Source organism: Strigops habroptila, chromosome 6 (assembly GCF_004027225.2).
Source record: "Strigops habroptila isolate Jane chromosome 6, bStrHab1.2.pri, whole genome shotgun sequence".
Classification (NCBI taxonomy): domain Eukaryota; kingdom Metazoa; phylum Chordata; class Aves; order Psittaciformes; family Psittacidae; genus Strigops; species Strigops habroptila.
The window spans coordinates 17,268,752-17,291,984 of NC_044282.2; the positions used below are offsets into that span (position 1 = coordinate 17,268,752).

The 23,233-nt window shown below is 41.4% G+C and overlaps 1 protein-coding gene across 2 annotated transcripts in view; it reads left to right on the top strand.

The window, feature by feature from the left end:
- BVES (blood vessel epicardial substance) overlaps positions 1-8,631 on the top strand; it is a 31,564-nt gene extending 22,933 nt beyond the window's left edge. The window contains exons 7-9 of one of the 2 annotated variants that reach the window (XM_030490836.1): positions 692-833; positions 5,930-6,033; positions 8,331-8,631. In XM_030490836.1, coding sequence (XP_030346696.1) covers positions 692-833; positions 5,930-5,997 — 210 coding nt within the window. In that variant the 3' untranslated portion in view covers positions 5,998-6,033; positions 8,331-8,631. The remainder of the gene's footprint in view (positions 1-691; positions 834-5,929; positions 6,034-8,330) is intronic. The other variant, XM_030490835.1, reaches the window with a different exon arrangement.
- Positions 8,632-23,233: the final 14,602 nt, after the last annotated feature.

Genomic DNA, 23,233 nt, shown 5'->3' on the forward strand with positions numbered 1-23,233 from the left:
TTACTTACTGCCTTTCACATACCTAAAATAGCATTCTGACTTGCAGTAATACTTACCAGGGCACAATGTATGGTTCCATATAAATATTATAGTAACAGACTTCTCAGAAAGGCTACTCAAAGCAAATGGAAGCTCCTGAGACCATTTGACCAGAAGAGGATAATGTTCATGGGATGCATTTAATCTGTCTTCGGTAAAATCAAGAGCCAAGTGATCATCTACTAGAAAGGAATGACATGATGAAATGAAAAGCCAGGAAAGTGAACAAATTGCAGTTAAGATATAAATTGCTAAACTCTATATATAGCATGCTGATTTGTTTCTCAAGGAGACCAGGCTCATCATGAAGGCTGTATTTAATTGCAGAGCATCATACCTAAATAATGAATTACCAAATAATAAAAATCTAACTTTCTGTAGGAAAATACATGAAAAGTCCAGTGCAAGACAGAATTAAAATTGAATAATTAATCTGAGGTTTCATGCTTGTCAATGTTCTAGATGTACCAGCATCTTCTATTTTCATTTAAATCAATATACACTGCATAGAATCTTCTGCTCTAACCAGTTTCTTGATCCACGAATAGTCATAGCTGAGACCAGAGCATCTACTCCAGTGGAAATGTTTATAATTTTTATTTTAATTTACCTGATACCTTTTTTAAAAATTATAATTGTTTACATTTTTTAGGCTTCAAAAAAGATTGATCGACAGCCTAGTCTTTGCTCACAGATCTCTGTGATGCAGATGAGAAACAGTATGGCCAGTACCAGTGACAGTGAGGATGGCTTGCAGATGTTTCTTCGCGGGACTTCCTCTGCATCCTCTCTTCGTGAGTGCTCAGAATAGTTTGTGCCAGTTTTGAACACAGCTTGGTTGATCATTAGAGATGATTGCAGAACTCTTTTTGCCTTCAGTGGGAGCAGACTGTAGCTTTTTGAATGCTTCTGCACATCAACTAAGTGGAGGGACCTAACTATAGGCAATTCATAAGATGCATACGGCTTTGTATGTTAGCTGAAGCTATCTCATGTAGATACTGGCAAAACCCCCAACATGTATCGTAATAATTTTTGGCATAATTTCAATGTGTAGATGTAATATGGAATGTTTATATCAGTGGTACAGAACTCTGAATGTACAGTGCCTGTCAGAGTAGTATCTCCTTTGGTCTGTGACTGGTGCTTGTAGAAATTAAAAACCCAAAACATTTGCCCTCAGCAATTTGGCACTTTGTGTTTCCTCCTGAGATAGTTGGTATTGGCAGAATCTGGTGAAATGTGGTATATAATCAATATTTTGATGCCACCTGGAAAATCTCCAAATAACCTGCCAGGCTCTCCTCTCCTGGTTTTTGTGTGATAGGAATAGTAGGGAACAGCTAACATGAGGGGAGAAACTATGTTTGACCTTTTTGCTTCCACTCTTGCAATTTATTCCTTTATAGAACCTTCTGAATGATTCTTTGTAGGCTTTTGCTATTGTTTATTTTTAATTCCCCTGAATCTAAACTTCAGCAGTAACCTGAACTCTGAAAGCAGTTTTTGAACAAAAAAATCCCAGAAGATGCTCAATTTTGTCACTTGACGCAAGCAGTTAGTTTAACTGGATTTATAAGATCATATAGGATTGTTTATTTCGATTTGGGAAATATTATTTTTTAGTAATTAGAATTCAAAGGAAGAAAATCACTGCCAGTTATTTATTATGGTTGAACTCTGCTAAGAAGATAAAGTGTTTTAAAGTATTTGGACTTTCCAATTTAATTATCTCTTTTCCATTGTGTTCCTCACAGTTCTTATCCACGAAGTCCTTCAGACTTGGAGGGCCCATGTGTTTTCACTCCTTAACACTGGTATAGACTGCATGCCCAGATAGATGGAAGCAAAAGCCCTGCTAGTGTTTACCCTGCTAGAATGCTGAGAGTGACATAAGGGATACAGTTTGATGAAAGTTCCAGTGGTGTTTTCTGTATTTCTCCTCTGTTCCCTGAAAGGACATTTAGAATCACAGAACAGTTGAGGTTGGAAGGAACCTCTGGAAATCGTCTAGCCCAACTCCGTGTTCAAAGCAGGGTCAGCTAGAGCAGGTTGCTCAGGGCCATGTCCAGTCAAGCTTTGAAAATTTCTAAGGTGGAAGATTTCATAGCTTTCTAGGCAACCTATTCCAGGGCCTTATCACCCTCATGGTGAAAAAGATTTCCCTTATCACAACTCATGACTGTGTCCTCTGTTCTTTAGTGCATGCCTCCAAGAAGTATCTGGCTCTGTCTTCTGTATGGCTCTGTCTTCTGTATACCCTTCCATTAGATAGCTGAAGACAACAGTAAGATCTCCTGAGAGCCTTCTGTTTAGAAGGCTGAACCCACCCAGTTCTTGCAGCCTCTCCATGTACGTCATGTGCTCCAGGCTTTGACCATTTGTTTGCTGTCCACTGCACTCGCTACAGTATGTTCATACCTCTGTTGTATGGGGAAGCCCAAAACTGGACACAGCACTCCAGATCCTGTCTCACAAGCACTCACAAGTGCCAAACAGAGGAGATTAATCTCTTAAATTGACCTGCTGGCTATGCTCTTGCTAATATGGCCCAGTATATGGATGGCCTTCTTCACTGCAGGGGCAGTCTGCTGGCTCATATTCCACCAGGACCCCCAGGTCTGTTTCTGCAAAGCTGCTTTCCATCCAGTTGGTGCCCAGGCTGTACTGCTTTGTAGGTCTGTCATGTCCCAGGTGCAGCAGTTTGCCTTTGTTGAACTTCATGTGGTTTCTGTCAGTTCTTTTCTCCAGCGTCTGAAGGCATGTTCTGACCAGCCACCCTACCCTCTGGCCTGTCAACAGTTTCTCTCACTGTTTGGCTGTTGTCTGTGAACTTGGCAGAAGTGCATTCCATCCCATCATCCAGGTCCAATATATTGAACATTATAGGCCTTGGTATTGACCCTCAAGGGACATTGCTGGTAACCAACTGCCAGCAGGGTTTTCTACTGCTGTTCACCACCCTCTGAACTCAGCAGTCCAGTGATTTTTTTCACCCAAGTTGCAATCCATGTATCCAGTCAATTTCTCACCCATGTGGTTAAAGGGTTTTATGTCAGGCTGTGGAGGGTCATGCTTCACAGAGCTTGTCATCTCACCACAGAAGGCGGTCAGACTGGTCAGGCACAATCTGCCCATGGTACATCCATGCTGACTGTTCTCAGTCACTTTCCCGTCCTTCATGTGCTTGGACATGGCTTCCAGGAAGACAGGCTCCATGATCTTCCTGGCAACTGAGGTTAAGCTGATAGGCCTGGATATAGTTTCCTGTGTGCTTCTCCTTGCTCTTCTTGAAAATGTCCATGACATTGGCCTTTTTTCTCTCCCCTGACTGCCACGACCTTTCCAAGATGTTAAAGAGGGGTCTTGCAATTGCATCAGCCAACCCTCAGCACCTTGGATGCTGCCCATGTCGTTCCAGTCTTGTATATGCCCTGTTGACTTTAAGTGCTTCTTAGCTAAGTCCAGCTTTTCAGTACGTCAAGTATCACTCTCCCAGTCTCTACCACTGGACTCAGAGACCTAGGAGGCTTCAAAATAAACCTGTAAAGTAAAAACTGAAGCAAAAAAGATATTGAATATCTCAACCTTTTCCATGTCCCTAGGTCCTGTGCCCCACTGAGCCATGGTCTCAGTTTCCATGGTTCTCCTTTTGTTGCCAGTGTATTTGCAGAAGCCCCACTTGTTGCCCTTTACTAGATCCAGGTCCTGCTGAGCTTTGGCTTTCCTAATTCCATCCTTGCATGCTTGGGCCATTATTTCTGTACTCCCCCAAGCAGCTCATCCCTGCTTTCACTTTGCGCGCGTGTGTGTGTTGGAGCTCTGTCAGGACTTTCTTGTTGATCTATGCCAGCCTTCATCTATGCCAGCCTTTTACCACGCTTGCTCAACTTTCTATACACTGGAATGGACTGTCTTTGTGTTTTGAGGAAGGTGTCCTTGGAGTTCAACCATCTGTCCTCAGGTCCCTTTGCCCTTGTAGACCATGTCCCATGGGTTCCTGCCAAGTAGAACCTGGAGCAAGCCACAGTCCCCTGTCCTCAGGTCAAGGGTTGTAACTCTGCTATTTGTCTTGCACACTTCTCAGTATCTTAAACTCCACCAGCTCCTGGACATTGCAGCCATCAGCCTTCAGCTCCCTGATGAGTTCTTCCTTGTTCATCAGTGACAGGTCCAGCAGAGCAACTCCCCTAGTTGGCTCGTCGATCACTTGTGTGAAGAAATTGTCTGCTGCGCTCTCCAGAAATCTCCCGGACTGCTTGATCCCAGCTCTGATGCCTTTCCACCACATGCTGGGGTGGTTAAAGTTCCCCATGAGTACCAAGGCCTGCGATCATGAGGCTTCATCCAGTTGTCTAAAGAAGGCTTCCATCTACTTGCTCTACTTGATCAGGCAGCCTGTAGCGGATACCCACTATGAAGTTTCCCATGTTGGTCTGTTCTCTGATCTTTACCCGTAGGGTCTCGACTGGCTTTTTACCTGTTCCACAGCAAAGCTTCACGAAATTGAAGCCACTCCTTTGTGTAGAGAGCCCTTGGACAAACGTGCACACTCAGAAGCCTGAAAGAAATTGTAAAACTGTGTTCGTGCAATTAGTTAAAATCAAAATTCTCTTTCAGGCTTAGCAGCAAAACGCTTACACCAGTATTTCAGCTTTGGGAAAAGTAATCTAAATGCATGACATGTTCATCTGTAATTTCATTAATTCCTAAGATGCATCCATGCTTAGCACATACTTGATAAATACATTTTTCTCTGTTTACTTTTCCTTGGTTTGTGTACCATATTTTCTTATGTATGGGAAGTATTTTCCCCAAAAGAGGGATTTAAATGTCTTTTATGTTCTGAAATTGCTTGGTCCAACAGCAGTTGGTGTAGTTGGTACTGCCATTGACACCACCCCACTGGCAGCAATAGGTGCAGCAGCCTCTCAGGTCCAATGGTTCCCTTACTTTTGGGGAGGCAGAGGGGTTATTTATACAAGCAGTGTATCATACACCCTGGGAAATATTGTCATTTATTTCTTCTTTGCATTTTGATTGATTCAAGATTTCTGACTTCTGTAAAACGTTGATAAGAATTCTTGATGAAAGGTTATTTATCTCACTAAACTGTGAGATCTCTCTTTTTGCCAAGATAGCTTGTTAGTTATTCCTGGGTACTGTCACTGCCAATGATGGGTTTACTACCAAGGTGAGCTCTGCTTAAAGATTTGTGTTCAATGTGGATTGTGGCCATATATACACTTTTTCTCAGATCACAGAGAAAACTGAACACAAAGCTGCCGTTTACCTTACCACTGCTGTGTTTTCAACTTTGGTCTGTTTTTTAAGATTCAGTATGAGGTATATGTTGAGGCTTACTGTCCCTATATCTTCCTTCTGCAGTCAGACATTTCTTTATTCAAAAACAAACAAGCAAAATCCAAAACCCCCAGAAGTTTTAGTGAGGAACACATGGAAATTACAAACTTTTTTTTTTTTTTTTAGAAGAAGAAGTTAATAAAAGAAGCCTATCAGTACAGGAATACTGTCTTGTCATTGCTAGGGGATTAATTGTTGTGTGGACAAAAGCTTCCCCTTACAAATATGATATTTGACTACTAAAATACAAATACATTTTATTCTCCTAATTTCCATATTCTTAAAAAATTGAGCATTTATATTTTTGCATAATCCAAACTTTTTAAATGATGCTTTTATTTGTGCTACAAACAATAAGCTTTGACTCGTTTTCTCAAGAAATTGTTATAAAGCTTTTTTCAAAGTGTTTAGTACCAAAAGGGTGAAAAATACTGATTAGTAGGTCCCAAACTACAATTGCTAACAAAGCTGTGTTTTGAATTTAATTAACTAAGAAACTCAACTAACTGTTTGCTTTTATATTAAGGAAATAACCAACAAGAGTTCTATAATGCTTATGGAGTGAGTCGTTTGCAGCATGATGTTTTCTGTTGATAACATCACATTAACTCAGCAAGCATCCTCAAAAAGGTATTAAAGTGAGGTTTGTTTATCATGTGATACTTGTGCTTGATATCCATGATCCATCTGTTTGTAATTTATTAGTAAATGAAATTGATGTAGCTCTTTTTCCAAAATTTGAATTAAGCAGAAACAGTTCAACGTGATCAAAAGGGTAGCTTCACCTGACTTTCAGTTCTTTAAGAAACATTTCAGTGTTAGTTTTCTATTCAATAATTCTATTGCTTGATTGTAATTCATATACTTAGTAGTGATACAGTCTTTATCTATGCTGTTTGGTTTAGATCACTCAAACCTGCTGGTCTGTGAATCTGTATTTGCAAACTTCTAAGCTAAACAGGGATGTAGGAAGGTTTTGTTTTAGTAATGCTTTTATTGGTATTATCCCATTATGTGTGTTCCTTATGTTATACCCAGTTTGTGGTTAAAAGCAGGATTAGGTTTCATGGGAAATGCCACTTTACTAGGTATTTGGGCTCGAGTCCTCGAGATAGGTGTGTGGAAGGTGTATGGAAGGCCTGGGTTCAAGGTCTAAGTCAATCTTGTGAACACTTGTCCAGTGCTGGATAGAGGCATCAGTAGACAAGTTTTTTGTATTTGGAGAAAATGAGGGCATAACTTTGAACCAAACAACTTGACACTATTAGACCTCATATTGAATCCTGTTGAACAGGCTTATGGCTTCTTACTTCTGGGGAGAACTAAACACTTTTAAACAGGAGAAAACAATTCTAAAATGGCGATAAACTATACTAATAAAAAATCTAAAAAAACCCAAACCAAAACAACTGTAACTCAGTATTTTCAGACATCCTTTCACCTTTGAGTGTTAGTGTCTCCCCGCAAAGTCAATTTTATATCCGAGCACACCCACAAACCTTGGATTTAGACAATTAAATGATCTAGTCATCACTTGTTTAGGCCATAAAAACCCATCTGTGTGAAAAGAAGTGCTTAACAATTCCAGTAACTGAAAACGTGTTTGAGTAACCTCTTATAATGGCAGTTGAAGTAGTTTTTGTATGTCAAAAGAAAATACTAATATTTTATTAACATAAAAAGTTCTAAAAAGCTAATTCCAAATAGTGTTCGTGTGGATGTGACTTAAAAATACAATAATACAATAACTCGCTGGTCTTGCCTATAGCTGTATTTTGTTCTCCTTATGCAACACATGCAACACAAAAGAGTCCTTCATAAATAGGCTTCCTTAGCAGAGCACTTTACTGTAGATCTGATGAATTTTTTCTAAAGTCTTAAGAATAGCCCTGCAATAGGAGTATGTTATGGCTAGCAGTATTTTTTTCAAGAAAATCTGGATTTTTAGCTTGTATACAAATAATCAGACAGGTCCACTACCTCTTGCTCTTTTCTTCTCCAATGGTAATTCAAAGATGTACTTAATCTTTTTGGTCATCATACGTTAGCTGTTTACAACCTTGTGCCATTGTGGTGGTTTAACTCTAGAAGAAGGTACTGAGAGAAAAAAATGTCCAAGTACATATGCAATTTCAGAGTGAACAATAGAAAATAAACCTGCTTGGCTGGTGTCAAGGGAGTTCTCTGGTTTAACCCTCATGCTGAAAACTTAACAACAATAGAGGTAGTTTGCAGCAATAACTTGCACAAAAACTCCTTTTAATGTCTTACCAGCAATAGCTGTGGCGTGCACCCCGCTCTGGCAAGCTCTGTGAGTTGCTGCTTTTCTAAAAGCTTGCCTTGGAGCAATGAAATCACTGTCAGTCAAAAGTGGCCTTCACCTGTTAATCTTGTTTTCTTTGTGGTTCTTTATGGGGGTATTATATTTTCTGTAAGTTTTACATTATCATGCTTTTAAGGCAGTTAGGGCTGTGATCATGTATCTACCTGAGGTTTGCCCAGTACACTGCGGAATTCTTTCACAGCCAAGGCAAGTGTGCAAGTGTACTTGCCCTTTGCCCTTCAGGCAGCTGTTCATGGTGTCATTTGTGGAGAAGAATTAGTGGGTAAGTAACAGTGAGAGAACAATTGCCAGGGACATGGCATTGGGCACCTCATGAAGTCAGGATTTGCACTGAATCTGGGGAGAATACTGTGCCTGTGCCTGGCCACAGGGTTTGAACCTTGGAGATGTTGCTGGTTCATTGCATCATGACTGTCCCACATCTAGAATTTCTTGACACGTGTGGTCAAATAACAAAGAAACCTTCACTTATAAAATCCATTCATGAGGGAACTAGAACAGGATTACCAGCCTGTGTACTAAATAAGTGTGTAGCAGGTGCATGTTGTTAAATTAATTGGTAATTTCTCTGTAACTGTGGCAGGCCCAGGCCGAACATCTCCCTACCTGAGAACTTCCACAAAAATGAAGCCAATAGAAGAAAGTGTTGAAGATGATGTCTTTGAAGCACCATCTGCTGATAAGCTTGAACTCCAGCAGCTGCCTTAAATAGGTCTGTCTTCAGGTGTATCTGGGCTTGCCCAAAGCTGCAGTGCAAGAGGAAGAAGCTGAATTTGAGGGGAATCTGAAAGCTAAAACCACCTCTCCATGTTTGATTTTGCCACAGTGGCTTCTAGATGAAATGTCACGTTTTACTTTACTTCTAAATAAAATAGATAAAAATCTGTGCGGGTTTTATTTTTGTTTTTGGGACATGGGTGGCTGCTTAATTTCTACTCTTGCCACCGTAAGTTTAGTATTAAGTGGCTGACTAGCCCAAAATTTCTAGAGACTTATTTAGTAGAGAATATCCCCAGTTTCATTTTGGTAAGTTTCTTAGAAGCCCCTATCTTAGTGTTTTTCAGTGGGAGATTTTGAAACTATGTTTCCAAAGCCATGTTGCTGTTACCTCCCATCATTGTTGTGAGTCTTGCGTGAAATAGTACACACACTCTTCTGCGCCTTTCGGTAGGTACTTGCCTGTAATTCTGGTGTTTCCCAACCCGACTGCTTGACTCTACAATTATAATAATGACTTCAATTTCAATTTTTCTTGGCCAAATATTTAAATATAATGTTGCCTTTTGAACCTTAACTTTTTCTTCTTTATGTAACTGTATTACACTGAAGTCTATGCTGTTCCTTCATCTTATCCATGGAGTGATTGAGCTGTTATGGATTAACCGTTCCACACAGCAATATGTGAGGTACAAATGACAGTAGGAAATTTGTCCTGATGTAGGAAATACAGTTCGTACCTCAAAGCTGGGTAGCTGCAAGTACAGTAAAACAGTGTCTCATGTTGGGAAGCATTGGGAAGCCTTTATAAAAGGCACTCGTATTAGTCCTGTCTGTGATTTGTGGAGACACATAGATGGTACCTGTACTTGTGTGCTTTGGCAATTCTTGAAATCTGTTCTGTAACAAACAGTATATTTTAACTAAATATAACAGAAAATGGATTATTTTCCCTTTATTGAATTGCACAAAACTCTGCTACATACAATAATAGAGGTTTGGCTTAAGTTTTCAAGCAGTCAGAGGTGTCAGAATCTGGGTTTTGTTCATTTGTTTCACTTAATTTTATTTCTAAAATTTATCCTGACAGAGCGTCCTAGAGTCAGCCTGCATCCAAGTAATTCCCTCCTCAGAAGCTCATGCAGTCTCAAAACTTGTAGTTAAACAATTGCAAGTTTGAGCTGTGTTGTCAGCATTCCTGCTTCTGTGAATTTAAAAGCAGTGTTTAATATTACATCAATATGTCCTGTCATTCACTCAGTTTTGCATTATTAAAAACATTGCACTGAGGTGAGACATACTTACTAATTTATATAAATAGGTGTAAAATATTTTTAGGCCAGTCATCTGCAAAAGACAGCACATTGGCTTCTGTTAGAGCTGAGGTAGTTTATCATCTAAATCTGATTTAGCGTTCACAGGTAGAAATTAGGAAGTCCTCTTGCAGCTGTTGTAACTTAAGCACAAGTATTAGTTGGAACAGCTTTCAAAACCACTGGTTTGATAAACCAAAATGATACGTAGGATCAGTTGTGAGTCTACGGAGGTAAAACGGGACTTCAGCAACTAAAACATAAATGCATATTTAAAAGTTTACCACGTTTTTAGTAGCTGACTGTCAAATACTGGCAACTGAACAGATTACACCATGAACAAAAATACAGTAGGCAACAAGAAAACTGAATATATGCTCATTGCAGGGGTGTTGGACTTGGGGTTGGACTTGATGACCTTTGAAGGTTCCTTCCAACCCAAGCTATTCTATGATTCTCTCATTAGAAAAACACGAAACATTCGCCATGCAGTAAAATGCATGCTAAAGGAGAAATATGTATCCTCATAACTCCAGTGACTGCGTGGTGTAAAGTTGTGAACTTGTTTGAATTTTTGGATGTCCTGTTTCTTTTAATAAAAAGAATACTTGCAGAATGTTTCCATAGGGTAAATTATAAAAAATGCAGACTTGTTTAGGTTGAGATCTCTGCAGGTGATCTGATCTAGCCTCCTGCTAAAGGAGGGTCGACTTCCAAATGAGTGGAAATGTTGCAATGATGGAGACAAAAATATTAACAGGCGCTGTTACAGGAAGATGGCTGTGTGTGAGGAGCATATGTCTAAGATGTTTATCTTCCTTTTGGATTCCAAGACAACCAGACTTTGTAAATAAAACAATTCTGTATATTTTTGCAGGTTTTACAAAAGCTGCTCCAAGTAATTGATTATCATGCTGTGTAAGTAACATGATGGTTACAGACTTACAGATCAGTGGGTGATGGCTTTCTTCCTCCCAGCAGTGCTTTCAAGCTCTGCTTAAGTGTAAGAAGCATCCTGTAATAATTTGTATTTAAGGGAGGAGTGTTTGTGTTCATGGGTAGAGGGTGGCTGTAAACCCATTGTTAGCTCATTTCAAGATGTGATTAGTAAATCAAACAAAATAACATACATTTTTAAATCATAACATCCTGTTTTGTTGGTCATAACTGTAACTATGTAGCAGATGGGAATTATACCAGCAAATAGTTATTTTTACTAACTAGAATAGCTGTGGAGGAAAAAATGAAGGTACTTCATCAAAATGTATCTTTTATGTTTTGGTTTTGTTTTGTTTTTTCCAAGAATTCTGTGATTTCAATGCATTTATATAAATACAGCAAAATGCATATTGAGGTTTGTCAGGGAGACTGAACTAAAAGATGTCATTAGGTCTATAAAGAATTGTCTTAAAGACTCATTTCAGGCCTGCTCTTGTAGCAAAGCCCTGTTTGTCTCACTCTTCGTGTGGAATGAGCTTCACATGGAGCTGACCCAGCATGTCTTCAGCTGTACCTCATACACCCAGGAGCTTGCGTACTCCTACCCCAGGAGGTAAATCCACTTTGAAGAAATTGTCCGAAGTGTGAAAAACAGTAATTCAGGCCTTAGGAGAGGATTCAGAAAATCAGCTGTAGCCCAGTGCTTGGGAAGTCAGGTACATAAAAACTGCTCCAGTGCAGAGCTGGTGAACCTCCAGATCTTGATTAACATGAAGAAAGGTGCTAGTCACTACCCACATCGCATTTCTACAGGTGAAAGCCAGCTCTCAGGTTCTAGTCCATGATGGATATTTGCAGTAAATAGCAAGCTTAGAACAGGTCAATTCAATGGTCAAAACTATTTCAATGATATGAATGTAGTTTAGCTATCCCTGGTTTTTAAATGATCATTTTATAAACAAGCCAAATGTATTTGATTTTTTTTTTTTAAAGTTTTGAATGGGGATGCAAATACTAAATGCTTATTTTTTTCTTACTATACTATTTCCCTTTAAGAAATAAATGCAACTGAATTATAATCTCCTAATGGAAAATAGGCTACTTTATTTGCTGTATGCATTAGAAAGCAAAACAAAGATGTAACAAAAGAGGCACTTCAGTAAAAAAAATGGAACAGTAGCAATGGTGATACAGTTAAAAGGCAAGGGCTCGGTTCTTCCGTAAATTTTTGGTATCTAGGTGGAGCCTATTGCAAAAGTAAGTATCTTCACATGTGAAAGCCAGCAATTTCTAGAGCAACATTGTGCGCAACAGGTCATCACAGATACACTCACAACTCATTTGGATGGAGTTTCTGGAAGTGAAATTGTAGCGACACATTTTAACCTTATTACTGGAATTACAGCAACAGTTACTTTAATTGTCGTTTCAGAAATGCAGTCATAGGAAGTGCCTTGGAGTGAAATGTTTTTCTGTGTCTGCTACCATGTTGGTCACAGCTGCTTCTGGTTAAAGGGGAATGGGTTCTCAGTACTTATGGGATTAATAAGAGAAGAGAAACCATCTTAATTAATTAGCCCTGACATTTAAACTTCCTGAGAGCATGATGATGATATGAGAGTCATCAGAGAGTGCAGAGAAGCTGTCATAAAAGCAGAAGTTGCGGGATCACTCTGTATTGATTGCAGTACAGTCTCTACTTTTTTCAATAAGGAGAGCATAGCAGAGTGGCTCAACAACATGGCAAAAGTTGATGGGCTCTTGTTGGGCCATTTAACAGAGCTAACTGCTTTTCTTTTGATAAAGTTATGACTACAGGAGGAATGAAGCATTTTCAGTGACCTTAAATATTAGCTGAATTTTAGTTCACAAGAATATTTACTTAGCACTTAATGAACAGAAAATAAGTTACAAATCTAATTAACTTACAGCCATGCCATGCCTGTGTGTTTGTCAAATACCCATAGAAGCCTGAGAGCTTTCTTTTCCAGAAACCTCTTTAAGACCCATAAGTCAGAGCTTTAGTAGAAATTAGGTCTTTGCGCAGGGATGGGTGTAAGTTGTGTTACAATCTCCAGGGCCTACTGCAGCTATTGGACACCTTGAATGAATCCTGTCCGGCCACTACAATTTACTGTACTTGACTTCCTCCTTAACTTTCTCCCAGGGGATTAATATCTGTTACAGCCACATTCTGGTTTCCTGTGCAAAGTGCTTTTGGGATAACAATTCCCTGTCATCCTTTGTAGCAAAGAACAAATCAAAAGCAATCCCTCTTGACATGCATCCACTTGTACACTATTCCATCAATACTATTGTGTTCACTGTTACTCCGTGCTCTATTATATTCCAGGAAAATAAGGAATTTAATAATAGTACAGACATTGTCTGCCAAAATACTGTGAAGAAACATGAAACTTCTAAGCTTTTAAATGCTGAGGAAGTCATGCTCTCAATTGTTTTAAAAATAATTTCGCTGATCACGCCATCCTCTGGAGTTTCACACTATGCTTTTTTTATTGTCCAGTGTCCTTGAGCTTCTCTCCAAATGATGTAAAACACACAGCAGCAGGCAAAATGGCTTATAGCGAAGGCATGAAACAAAGCTGATAGTGTATACAATGCTCTAACACAATGAAAACACATTTCTGTTCTTATTCCATTCATGTGGAGGTGACTTAAGATGACAGGTTTTCTAGATAGAAGTAAAAGAAAACCTGGGCAGCTATCTGATTGTAGTTCCTTAGACTGGGAAGGTTCACGTACTGCACATCATTATTGTTCTATTGGCATTTTCCCATCATACCTCCACCAGCATTTCCCTTTCGTGATAGCACACAGCATTAGCATCTACCAAAGCACAGCTGGAACTGAGCTGTGATCTGGGCTAGGGAAATAGGGTTCTTATCTCCACATGGGGATTGCACTAGGATCGGGGCAATGGGGAAGCCCAGGTGGAGATGGTTGATTTGGCTGCGTGTGAGGAGGTGGGAGTGAGCTCAGCCAGCAGGAGCATATCAGCGCATGGGTAGAGGTGATCTCTGTCTTCTTGGCTTCTTGGAGTTGAGCTGGGTTGTATTCTATGTCCGGATAAACCCACTGAGGATGTGTTTGTGGAATGTGCTGAAACTGCTCTTCCCTGTGACACATGTCTGTGGTGGTTGTCACCTGGAGGCTGGGGAGAGGTAAGTGATCCTGAGCACACAGTGAGCAGTCTGCATAGTCTGTGCAGTTTATACCTCCACAGGGGTTTGTCCTTAGAAATTCAGCTAGATTTAGTCCTGTGTTCCAGCTGGTATTTCACCTTTGCAAGTGTAAGGAGGAATTGCAATGATGTGATTTTGCCTAAAATTAAAAAATGCTTGGTGGTGAGGATGTGAAATTTGAGTTGCTTTTCTGGAAACCCAATAGAGAAATGAAGCTCACACAAGCATTGTGAGGCTTGTCTGTCTGCCTTTTTCCTGTTCCCTTCCCTCTTTCCTCCTTTGAATCAAATCTGGCAGTAGGGACAGTTGTCAAAGGAAACTTTATTATGCTTATTTGTAGACTTTTATATGCTCACCGCTAAACCCTATAATTAGCAACAGAAAAAAATTGTATTGACATGTTAACACTGTATTTGGAGGAATAACTGTCTGTTAGATTACTGCTGCTTTTATCTTACAGTGTATTGAATTGAAAATGGTTTTTTGTTCATAACTAGAACACTGTGTTGTAAAATACCTTACAGAATGTGAAACTTTAAATCCTTAATTAAATGTCAAAGGGGAAATCATATTACCTAAACAGGATAAGAATAGTGTCTGTTAAAAAGTGGGGGGTTCCCCTCTCCTGGTGTGTCTTGGATATCTTTTAATTGCATAAAACTAGTACTATGAGTTCCTTTTGAGGGGGGCAGAAGAAGAAGAGGAAGACTAAGAAAATGCATTTTTAATGTGTTATTCCTGGAGAACTTAGGATTCTTCTCAGTGCTCTGCAGCAAATGTCTGCTCACTTTGCTGCCTTGTCCTAGAATTGGGGGTCTGAACCTTTGCAGGTGAAAAGCCAACAGACAAAGAGCCCTAAATAACCTTTTAAAGGAAATCTGTAACATATGTGGGGTTTATTTTTATTTTGTTTTAGCGGGCTGAGAACCCTGTTTTTCTTCACAGAACAGACAATAGTTTAGGTTCAACATAGTTAGTGTGTATCCCAAATGGCATGTGAATACATAGGTGGTATGTATCCAGGAGATATTACCATGGAATCCATGAGATTATATTAATTTAAATCAGTCAGTTGGAACTAATTACAGTTTGTCTACAAGCTGTTTACATCGCATTTGGCTCAAACCAGTTTATTTTTACCTTCGCTGTCTTAATGGATGGAGGCTCAGCTCAATTTTAGATCTTCTCTCCACTCATCATAAGCATCTCAGAAGACCAGTAGCTTTCTGAACGTTACCTTAAAAATGGAAGCAACAAAGAGAAGTGAATTGGTAACTCTTCTCTGCTGCAGTACCTTGCCAGGGTCAGGGAAGGTGGAGCTGGGGGGCAGCGTTATGGCCAACCCTGTTCCTAAAATGCTTCTAGATTGCACTCAGCCAGTGCAAATGTTTCTTCCAGTACAGCCTGATGGCATGACCATAGCTGAACTCTGACTGTCAGAGCTCTAATAGAAACAAGTTCTGTGTGAGAGAACCCTGGAATTTGTGCTGTTTTGCTCAGCAGAAGAGAAAGGTAAAAATCACTCATGTTGGAAGACAAGAATGCAGCAAACAGCAGCCTCTGCTGGGGAGAAACCTCTCATGCTTCTGTAAATGCTGTCGATGCCAGCGGGGAAACAAAAATTGGAAAGGGTGAATTGGAAAGAGTGATTTGGCGAAGACTGTGGAAGCGCATGCAAGCTTCAGGCTTGGTAACGGGCCAGATGAGCTTAGGATATGTCACATGGTGCCCGAAGTAAGTGATGGAGGTAACATTTCTCTAGGCTGGGGTGAACAAGTGTAGTTACGATCAAAGACTTCTTGGGGAAACTACTAAAATGAACAGAATGGTTTTGATAACTGGTAGATCAGCAGGCTGCCCCTGCACAACTTCACCAGAAAGCTATTCCTGTTAAAGGACATAGCTACAACAGTGTACCACAGGTGACAGTGCAACTTAAATCTCAAATCTCCCTTCCTGCTTCCTGTCTTCCTCTTGGAGGTGCTTTCTTTACCTCCCTGAGTTAGATGCAGTAGAGCCTATTGAAGAAAGACAAGGGAAAAATCAGTTGTGCAGTGAGTAACTTATTCGTGTCATGGAAAGAATGATCACTAAATTATTTGTGACTGAAGCAGCTGATCAGAGTTCTGTTCTTGTCCAGTATCATATTTATCATGCTATACAGTTCATTTAGAAGTACTAAAAAGTGCTGACTGCTGAAAGTAATGGAAATCCTCAATAAAGTCAATCTGAAAAAAAGAGACAATCTATGTAAACAGTATGCGAAACAGTTTAATGGCTTCTAGAGTGGGGAAAAGACGATTTTTCTTTTCCAAAGAGGAAATCGTTTCCAGAGAATTTCCACTGTCATCTCGCCCTTTCCAACACTAAATTTCAGTTTGGAAAATCAAACCCTCTTATGCGCTTTCTTATACTCTTTTTATTTTCCTTACTAGTTCTGTTGACTGAATGCTATGTGTATTAACCTTAATGCACTAATACCCAAGCCCAGCTCTGGCTTGTACTATGAAGAGAAAAAGGTAACACCTATTGAGCTGTTATTAAAGGAATTTTTGGCATCTGCAGTATGGTTCTTGCAGAGTGAGCGTTGCCCTCATGGCCAGGTAAATGGGATATTTCTCATCAAAGCCTGCCTCGTTATGATTTTGGTACATTGTGCAGCATAGCAGGGAAGCAGCAGATCAGCTTTGGCAGCTAATGCTGTGGCAGTCTAAAAGCATCCAAGATCCCAGCTAGCTACTCTGACTCTTCCCTGATGACCCCTACCCCTTCAGAACAGGGCAGGGAGAAGAAAGATGAACCTACTTCTCTTGGGCTTGTCTGGCCTGACCTGGGCATCTCCTTCCTTGTAAGATCACGTATGTGGGCGTTCAGTGCTTGCCTACTGCTGACCTGTTTAAAACTGCGGCAAAAAGAAATTGGGGTTAGTGTGGGTTTTTTCTCTTCTCCTTTGGACTTGGAAAACAACTGTTTGTTAGTCCCTTTGAGCCAGCCTTCCCTGTAAAAGGGAGCTGCTAAAACAGAGACAACATCTGCTTCTCTCAGCCTACCCTTGTAGTTGACAATTTTTTCATTTATTGCTAATATGAAACGTGTATGTAGGATCTTCTCCCAGGCCTTAGAGGGAAAAGTACAATTGCCCCGTGACCATTAACAACAGCAGCAGCAAAATTATGCATTAAGTTAAAAATAGTTTAAGATACAGGGAAATCAGATGAGTAGATATGAAGTTTCACAAGGCAAATACCTTGCTATATAATCCAGAAGAATAAAGCAGTGCATGGTAAAGGTATTTGGGGTACATTAATTGTCCTTCTGAGACTCTGAACAAACCAAGCAACATCCAGAGGACAAAGTGCAGGAGCAGTGATTTCCAGGCCCTGAGTCTCCTTGCCATGCCACTGCCTGTGCAGTTCACCAAGCCTGCTTTTTCAGAAGGAATGGGCACTCTCTGGAAGCTGCTGAAGCTGCACTGAAGACATTTCAATCCTTTTCAGGGAAACAGAGGCTTGTCCTCCACGCTGACCTGTGACCTGGCTGCTGGGACCTTGCTGAGAGCCAGTGAATAGCAGACAGGGATGAGATGGAGTAATTACAGTGGGTGAATGGGGAAAATAAAGATGGACCTCTTTCTTCCTTTCATCTCAAATAGAGGAGCTAATTTAGGGAACCTTTCTGACAAAAGCTCACAGTGACCCAAATCCTTCCCCCTTTGACTCAGTGAGGACAAAACCAGGCTCAGAAGCCCCTCTGGAAGACATTAGATGGATGCTTGAGAGGTGCTGGATAGTGAGTGCAGGTGGATCCTGGCAGTGCTGGCACTGGCCTAGGAAGCTCTGGTGGGGGCTCCAAGTGACCTCAGGAGCCCTGTGGCCCTCAGGACCTGCTGGCAGTCCTCTGCAGCCAGAGGAAACCAATTGAGAGGCTCTTGACCTTCTTTATTCTCCCACTAGCCTTTTCTTCTTGTATCCTCTCACTTTGTAGTGGTAGTGTTCCAGGAAATGGATGATTTTATTTTGATATTGATTGAGTATAGCATAGCATGTCCCTGTGTGACTCGCAGGGGTGTTTTTTCTGTTAACTACTTGCAGCTCTTAGCCGTGAGCTAATAAATACCTTGTGTTACTTAGGAGCTCAAGATCTGTGCTCATCAGAGTATTTTCTTCCATTACCTTACCTGTTTCTGTTGTGTCTCTCTGTAGCTCCTCGTGTCCGTGTACCCATGTAAAAAGAGGCAGGTAGATTTTTTCCTCTGGAAAATTTCACCTGGAAAACAGTCCTAATCCCTACTCTGTAGAAAGCACCATCAATGCTGCTGATATGAGGAACTTATTGTGCTTCTAGAGGAAAAATGCCTGTTAAGCCTCAGAGACAGATACCCAGCCCCCCAAAAATATTACTAGTGGCTGGAGTGCTCGGAAAATGTTTATCTTGAAGCCAAATTGGGAAGAACCCTAGGGCTGACTTCACTACCCTGACAAGTTGAACAGCTGGAAATTGTGGGTACACAAAATCTGTGAAGTTTTATGCCATTACATGTAGAGATCCTGCTGTCCAGTCTGACAGCTGGAGGTGGAACTGGAATCTCAACCCCTCCTTTGTTGTTTTCTGGGATCAGTGGGAGGATCTGTAGATCAGTGAAGGTTTCTAGGATCAGGTCTTTACCTTCCTGTTTGCGATGCATGGCTTTTATTCAGCTGGAATAGTGGTGAGCTTTGATGCAGTGTGCAGCACCCAGAGGAAGGGTATACTGCAACGGTGGCTGTCACTCAGTAGTACTGACTCAAGGTGAAATATTCTCAGTCTCTCTTGATTTTGGGCTTGGACTTGGCCAGTGACGGGTCCATCTTGGAGCCGACTGGAATCAGCTCTAGTGGACACAGCGGAAGCTTATAGCAGCTTCTCACAGAAACCACCCCTGTAGCCCCCCTGCTACCAAAACCTTGTCATACAAACCCAATACAGGCAGGGCTTGGTTAGTGGTGCTAAAGCACATTGTACCATCCAGCACATGATGCTGTGCTTGTCCATCTGGAAGCCACAACTTTTGGAACAAAACCAGATGGTGCACAGAACTCACCTGCTGTTTTGGTGCTAAAAGCTCATAGGTTTTAAGATGTGCTTCAGCTGCCTCATAGTCCCAAACAGGAACCTGACAGCTGCTCTTACCTAAGATGCTCTTGTCTTCAATGGTCTTACCAAAGCCAATATAAAGTCAGGAAGAGATGCTGGTGGCTCCCCTGGGATGGAAGGCAGGCTTTCACAGGTTTGATGCTTTCGTGACCGTAGCAGAGCTTTACAAAGGACATAATGGAGTCTGTTCTTTGTGCCAAGGTGGGTTAGTCTGGTTGGAGTTCAGCTGTAAGAACTCTTATGCCCTTGTAGGTAGTAGTTGCACAGCTTTGCGGTGGAAAATCTGGGCAATGATTCCCTGGGTTGGGAGCCACTCTAGCTAATGGTCTGCAAATACAGCGCAGAGGGTACATATGCAGCAGTGCATGTACTTGCAGTACAGGTCCAACATGCACAGGCATTGAAGGTGTGAAAAAAAACCTAGCCACATGAAGTGCTCTAGGGAACAGCTACAGCTCCAAGGCAGGCATGATGCGAAAAGCAACATAGGGAAGTGGCGAGAGCAATTGCATGTGTGGGAACGTGTGGTACCTAAATGTCCGCTGATGGGAGTGGTCTTCCTCAGTCTGAGCTGATAAGAGAAACGACAGGACATGTTCTATGTCGCACATACTGCTGTCTGGCATGGGGTTGGCCTGAATCCATAGAACTGGCCTCAGCAGGGAAAAACATTTTCAGCCCTAGGTGCCTGTGGTTTGTCAGAACAGTGGATGACTTGCTCAATAATAACAGTGAGATTCAACTGGTAATGATGTACCTGATGTGTCTAATGTAGTTTGTAGCTTGCTTTAACATGCGTATGCAGTTTTCTTAACTATGTGACAAATTCTTCAAATTTTCTCCCTTTTTTTTCGGGTGGGGGGGAGTTTGGGGTGTTGTTGCTATTTCATCCAACAGTGCAATGCTAGCAAAGAAAAAAAAAAATAATAAAAAAAAGGGCAACAGCAAAGCTGGTGGAAAGGAGAATCTCAGCCTTCCCCTTCCCAAGTGCATTATCCAAAATATTTGTGTCACCCAGGGCGCTGTACCTGCCCTCAGCAAAGTTGTATAGTGTAACTGTGCTATCCAGGGGTTTCAGGAGACCAGGGTGAAATGTCTCAGGAAGATGACCTAAATGCTCCTCCTGGCATGTGTGCACTCTTCAGCATATGAGTGTGTGTATTAAGTCACTTCCAAATACGCTAATATGGCTAATGGCACTCTCTGGTGTTGGCTGAGAATGACAATGAGCTCCACTAAAATGACTTCAGGGGAGCAAGGCTGTATCTTTTAATATAGGGGTCAATCCAGGGCCACCACTTCTTCATGGGTCACTGGGAGAAGTAACCCCAATCCCTGCACTGGGAATGGAGCATTACTAGTGGTGGAAGGGGAGCTAAGCCTAGTGCTGCTCCTTGAAGCCCCCTCATAGGCTGTCCCTAAAACCCAGGAGCTGACAGTAATCTTATTTTTTTTCAGACTCTTTGGTCAGTGGGCTTGAAAACCTTACACTTTTTTTTTTTTTAATCGCCTGTTGCTGGAACCATATGTATGTTCCTGCAGTTCTGCTTTAATTCCCCTTTTGCTTTAATTCCCCGTGGCTTTCACTAACACTGAAATGGATCGTAGGGCTCAGGGAACGCTGGGGTGATGCTTGCGCCTGCCCCCTTTGCTCTCCCATGCTGCGGCTGCCAAGCAGAGGGTCTCTGTGAGGGAAGCCTCTGCTCCTCTCTGTGCAGGACAAATGCTTTTCAGCAGCTCTCAGGCTTGAAACTCCACAGAAGTTATGGTTCAGCAGGCTTCACTGTGACTTTTTGTCACAGCTGTCAGTGTAGGTCAAGGAGAGATGAAAGAAATGGGGGCTGGACGGCAAGGAACTTGCTGTGCTTTGAGCCCCCACCTTTGCTGTGCTGCCTTGGGGGAGAAAGAGCATTTCTGCTTTCTTTCATAGGCACCTTCCAAAATGCTTCCAAATTTAACTCATTTTAAGTTACTCCAGTAACTTCCAGCCAGTATTTCCCAGAATGTCTAGTTAGCCCGATTGCCTCACGTATTTTAGATGCTCCAACTAAAGGTGTTTCTACTTTGTTTTGGTGAGTGTGAGGGTTAGCTAATTGCTGTGAAGAACGTAGGGCATCATAATTTGCACAGCTTTAAAAGCACAGGAAGACAAACGAACTAGTCTTCTAAAATAATGAAGACCAAGAGTGTGGCAGTGCAACCACCTGCCATATAAACCTGTGTAGTTAGCCAGAACGACTGAAAAACATGACTTTCATGTAGTACTGCTAGTAACAGATTTACTCAGCAAGGGCCAAGATGATTCATGGAACCATAGAATGGTTTGGGTTGGAAGGTACCTTAAAGCTCATCCAGTTCCAACCCCCTGCCACAGGCAGGGACACCTTCCACTAGAGCAGGTTGCTCCAAGCCCCGTCCAGCCTGGCCTTGAACACTGCCAGGGATGGGGCAGCCACAGCTTCTCTGGGCACCCTGTGCCAGCGCCTCACCGCCCTCACAGTAAAGATTTTTTCCTAATATCTAATCTAAATCCATCACTGAGTCAATCACTTCTTTTCCAGCTACAAACCATCTCTAGCCATTTAGTCTTACACCAAAGGACCTGCCCCATGCATCAGGGAGGCAGGGGGGATTGTTCTGCTGGGTAATTATCCCACTACTGGAAATGTCCAGGTACTTCTGGCCCAGGCTTTTTGCCTTTTCTCCTAGAGGGAGGAAGGCAGTGTTCAGCTCCCAGCAGTAGCCCAGTAAATGCCATATTGCCATGGCTGGTAGGATTACATTGTTTGGGTTGTATCTGTTTTGGGTAACACAGCCTGACGGGAGGCTGCTTTTAAAGCCAGAGCTGGATATGCTATTCCAGCATCAAAGCTGAAGGACTCTGGAGGATGAAAGTAGCAAGTTTCTCAAAATGACAATAAAGGAGGAGGCAACTCCTCATTAAACCTTCCCACCCCAACCCACCCCCCCCCCCCAAAAAAAAAAAAAAAAAAAAAAAAAAAACCAAGCACCAAACCCCAAAGATACTGGGTCTTGTCTATCTTTTTATTTTTGTTTTTTTAAAAAGGGTTTTGCATTTTCTTACTGGTGCATAAAGGGACTTTTTACTGTCATGGACAAAGAGCTGGAAGTTGAGGCCAGAGGAACTGGAAATGAGGTACTGCTTGTTAGCAGCAGGTTATTAAAACAAGCTGTCATGGAGCAGAGCATCTCTTTTTTTTCCGTCAAGAGTGTTCAGGACTGAAGCCCAGCTGGAAAATATGCTTAAAGCAGCCAAGCAAACAAGGCTTCAGTTAAAGCTGAGTGCTAAAATTCAATATAATAGTTACTGCCCTGAATTTAATAGCCTCTGTCATGCAGCAGGACAAACTAGGTAAATTACGTACTTTCTAGCCTTGAATTTTGGATTATTTGAAAAAAACCAGATGGATACCCAAGATCAATGCTCATTACTGTTTCTGCCTAGTCCACCTTCTCCTGACTGTTAAAATGGGAGTAATGACACCAGTTCATCTGTATTGGTTTATGAACTGTTCGGCTACTCCAGCCCTGAACATCTAGACTAGGTGCTGCACAGCAAGTATTGAACGGCCAGGAAACAAAAAACAACCAGCTGCATGTTAACTGAGCATCAGCAGCCTGAAAATGGGCCTGGGGTTTGATATCCACTGCTGTGCAATCCTGCAGTGGGCAACACTTGCAATAAAATTACAGGAGCAGTGTAACCTTCTCTTGAGGGAACTGGTTGTCCTGGAGGTCAACAGCATTTGCAGGCAGCAGATGCACTGGGCAGAGCACAGCATTTTGCTGAAAAGGTCTTTAAATTAATCAGGCCATCACCTAAATAATAGTAATAAGCAGAAGGAAGACATCCAGAGAATGAACTCCCTTTTCTCTACAGCAGAGTTTCTTCCTGTGCAAGCACACAGTAAAAGACTGTTAAGTATGTAAACTACTTGAAAGTACATGAAATTATTTGCATCTGGAATATTTTATTATCAGGGAAAAGATGACTGGTGTGAAGGGAAGGAGATAGGTATGGGGCCTTTCATGAATGAAGAGTACTTTTAAAATGACTGGCTTGTGTAAATAGCTCCTGGTCCCAACAGATTGTGGGGAAAAATACAGTTTTTTCAAAAAAGGCTGACTTTGGTTTGCCAGTTAGGGTTACAGAAAGG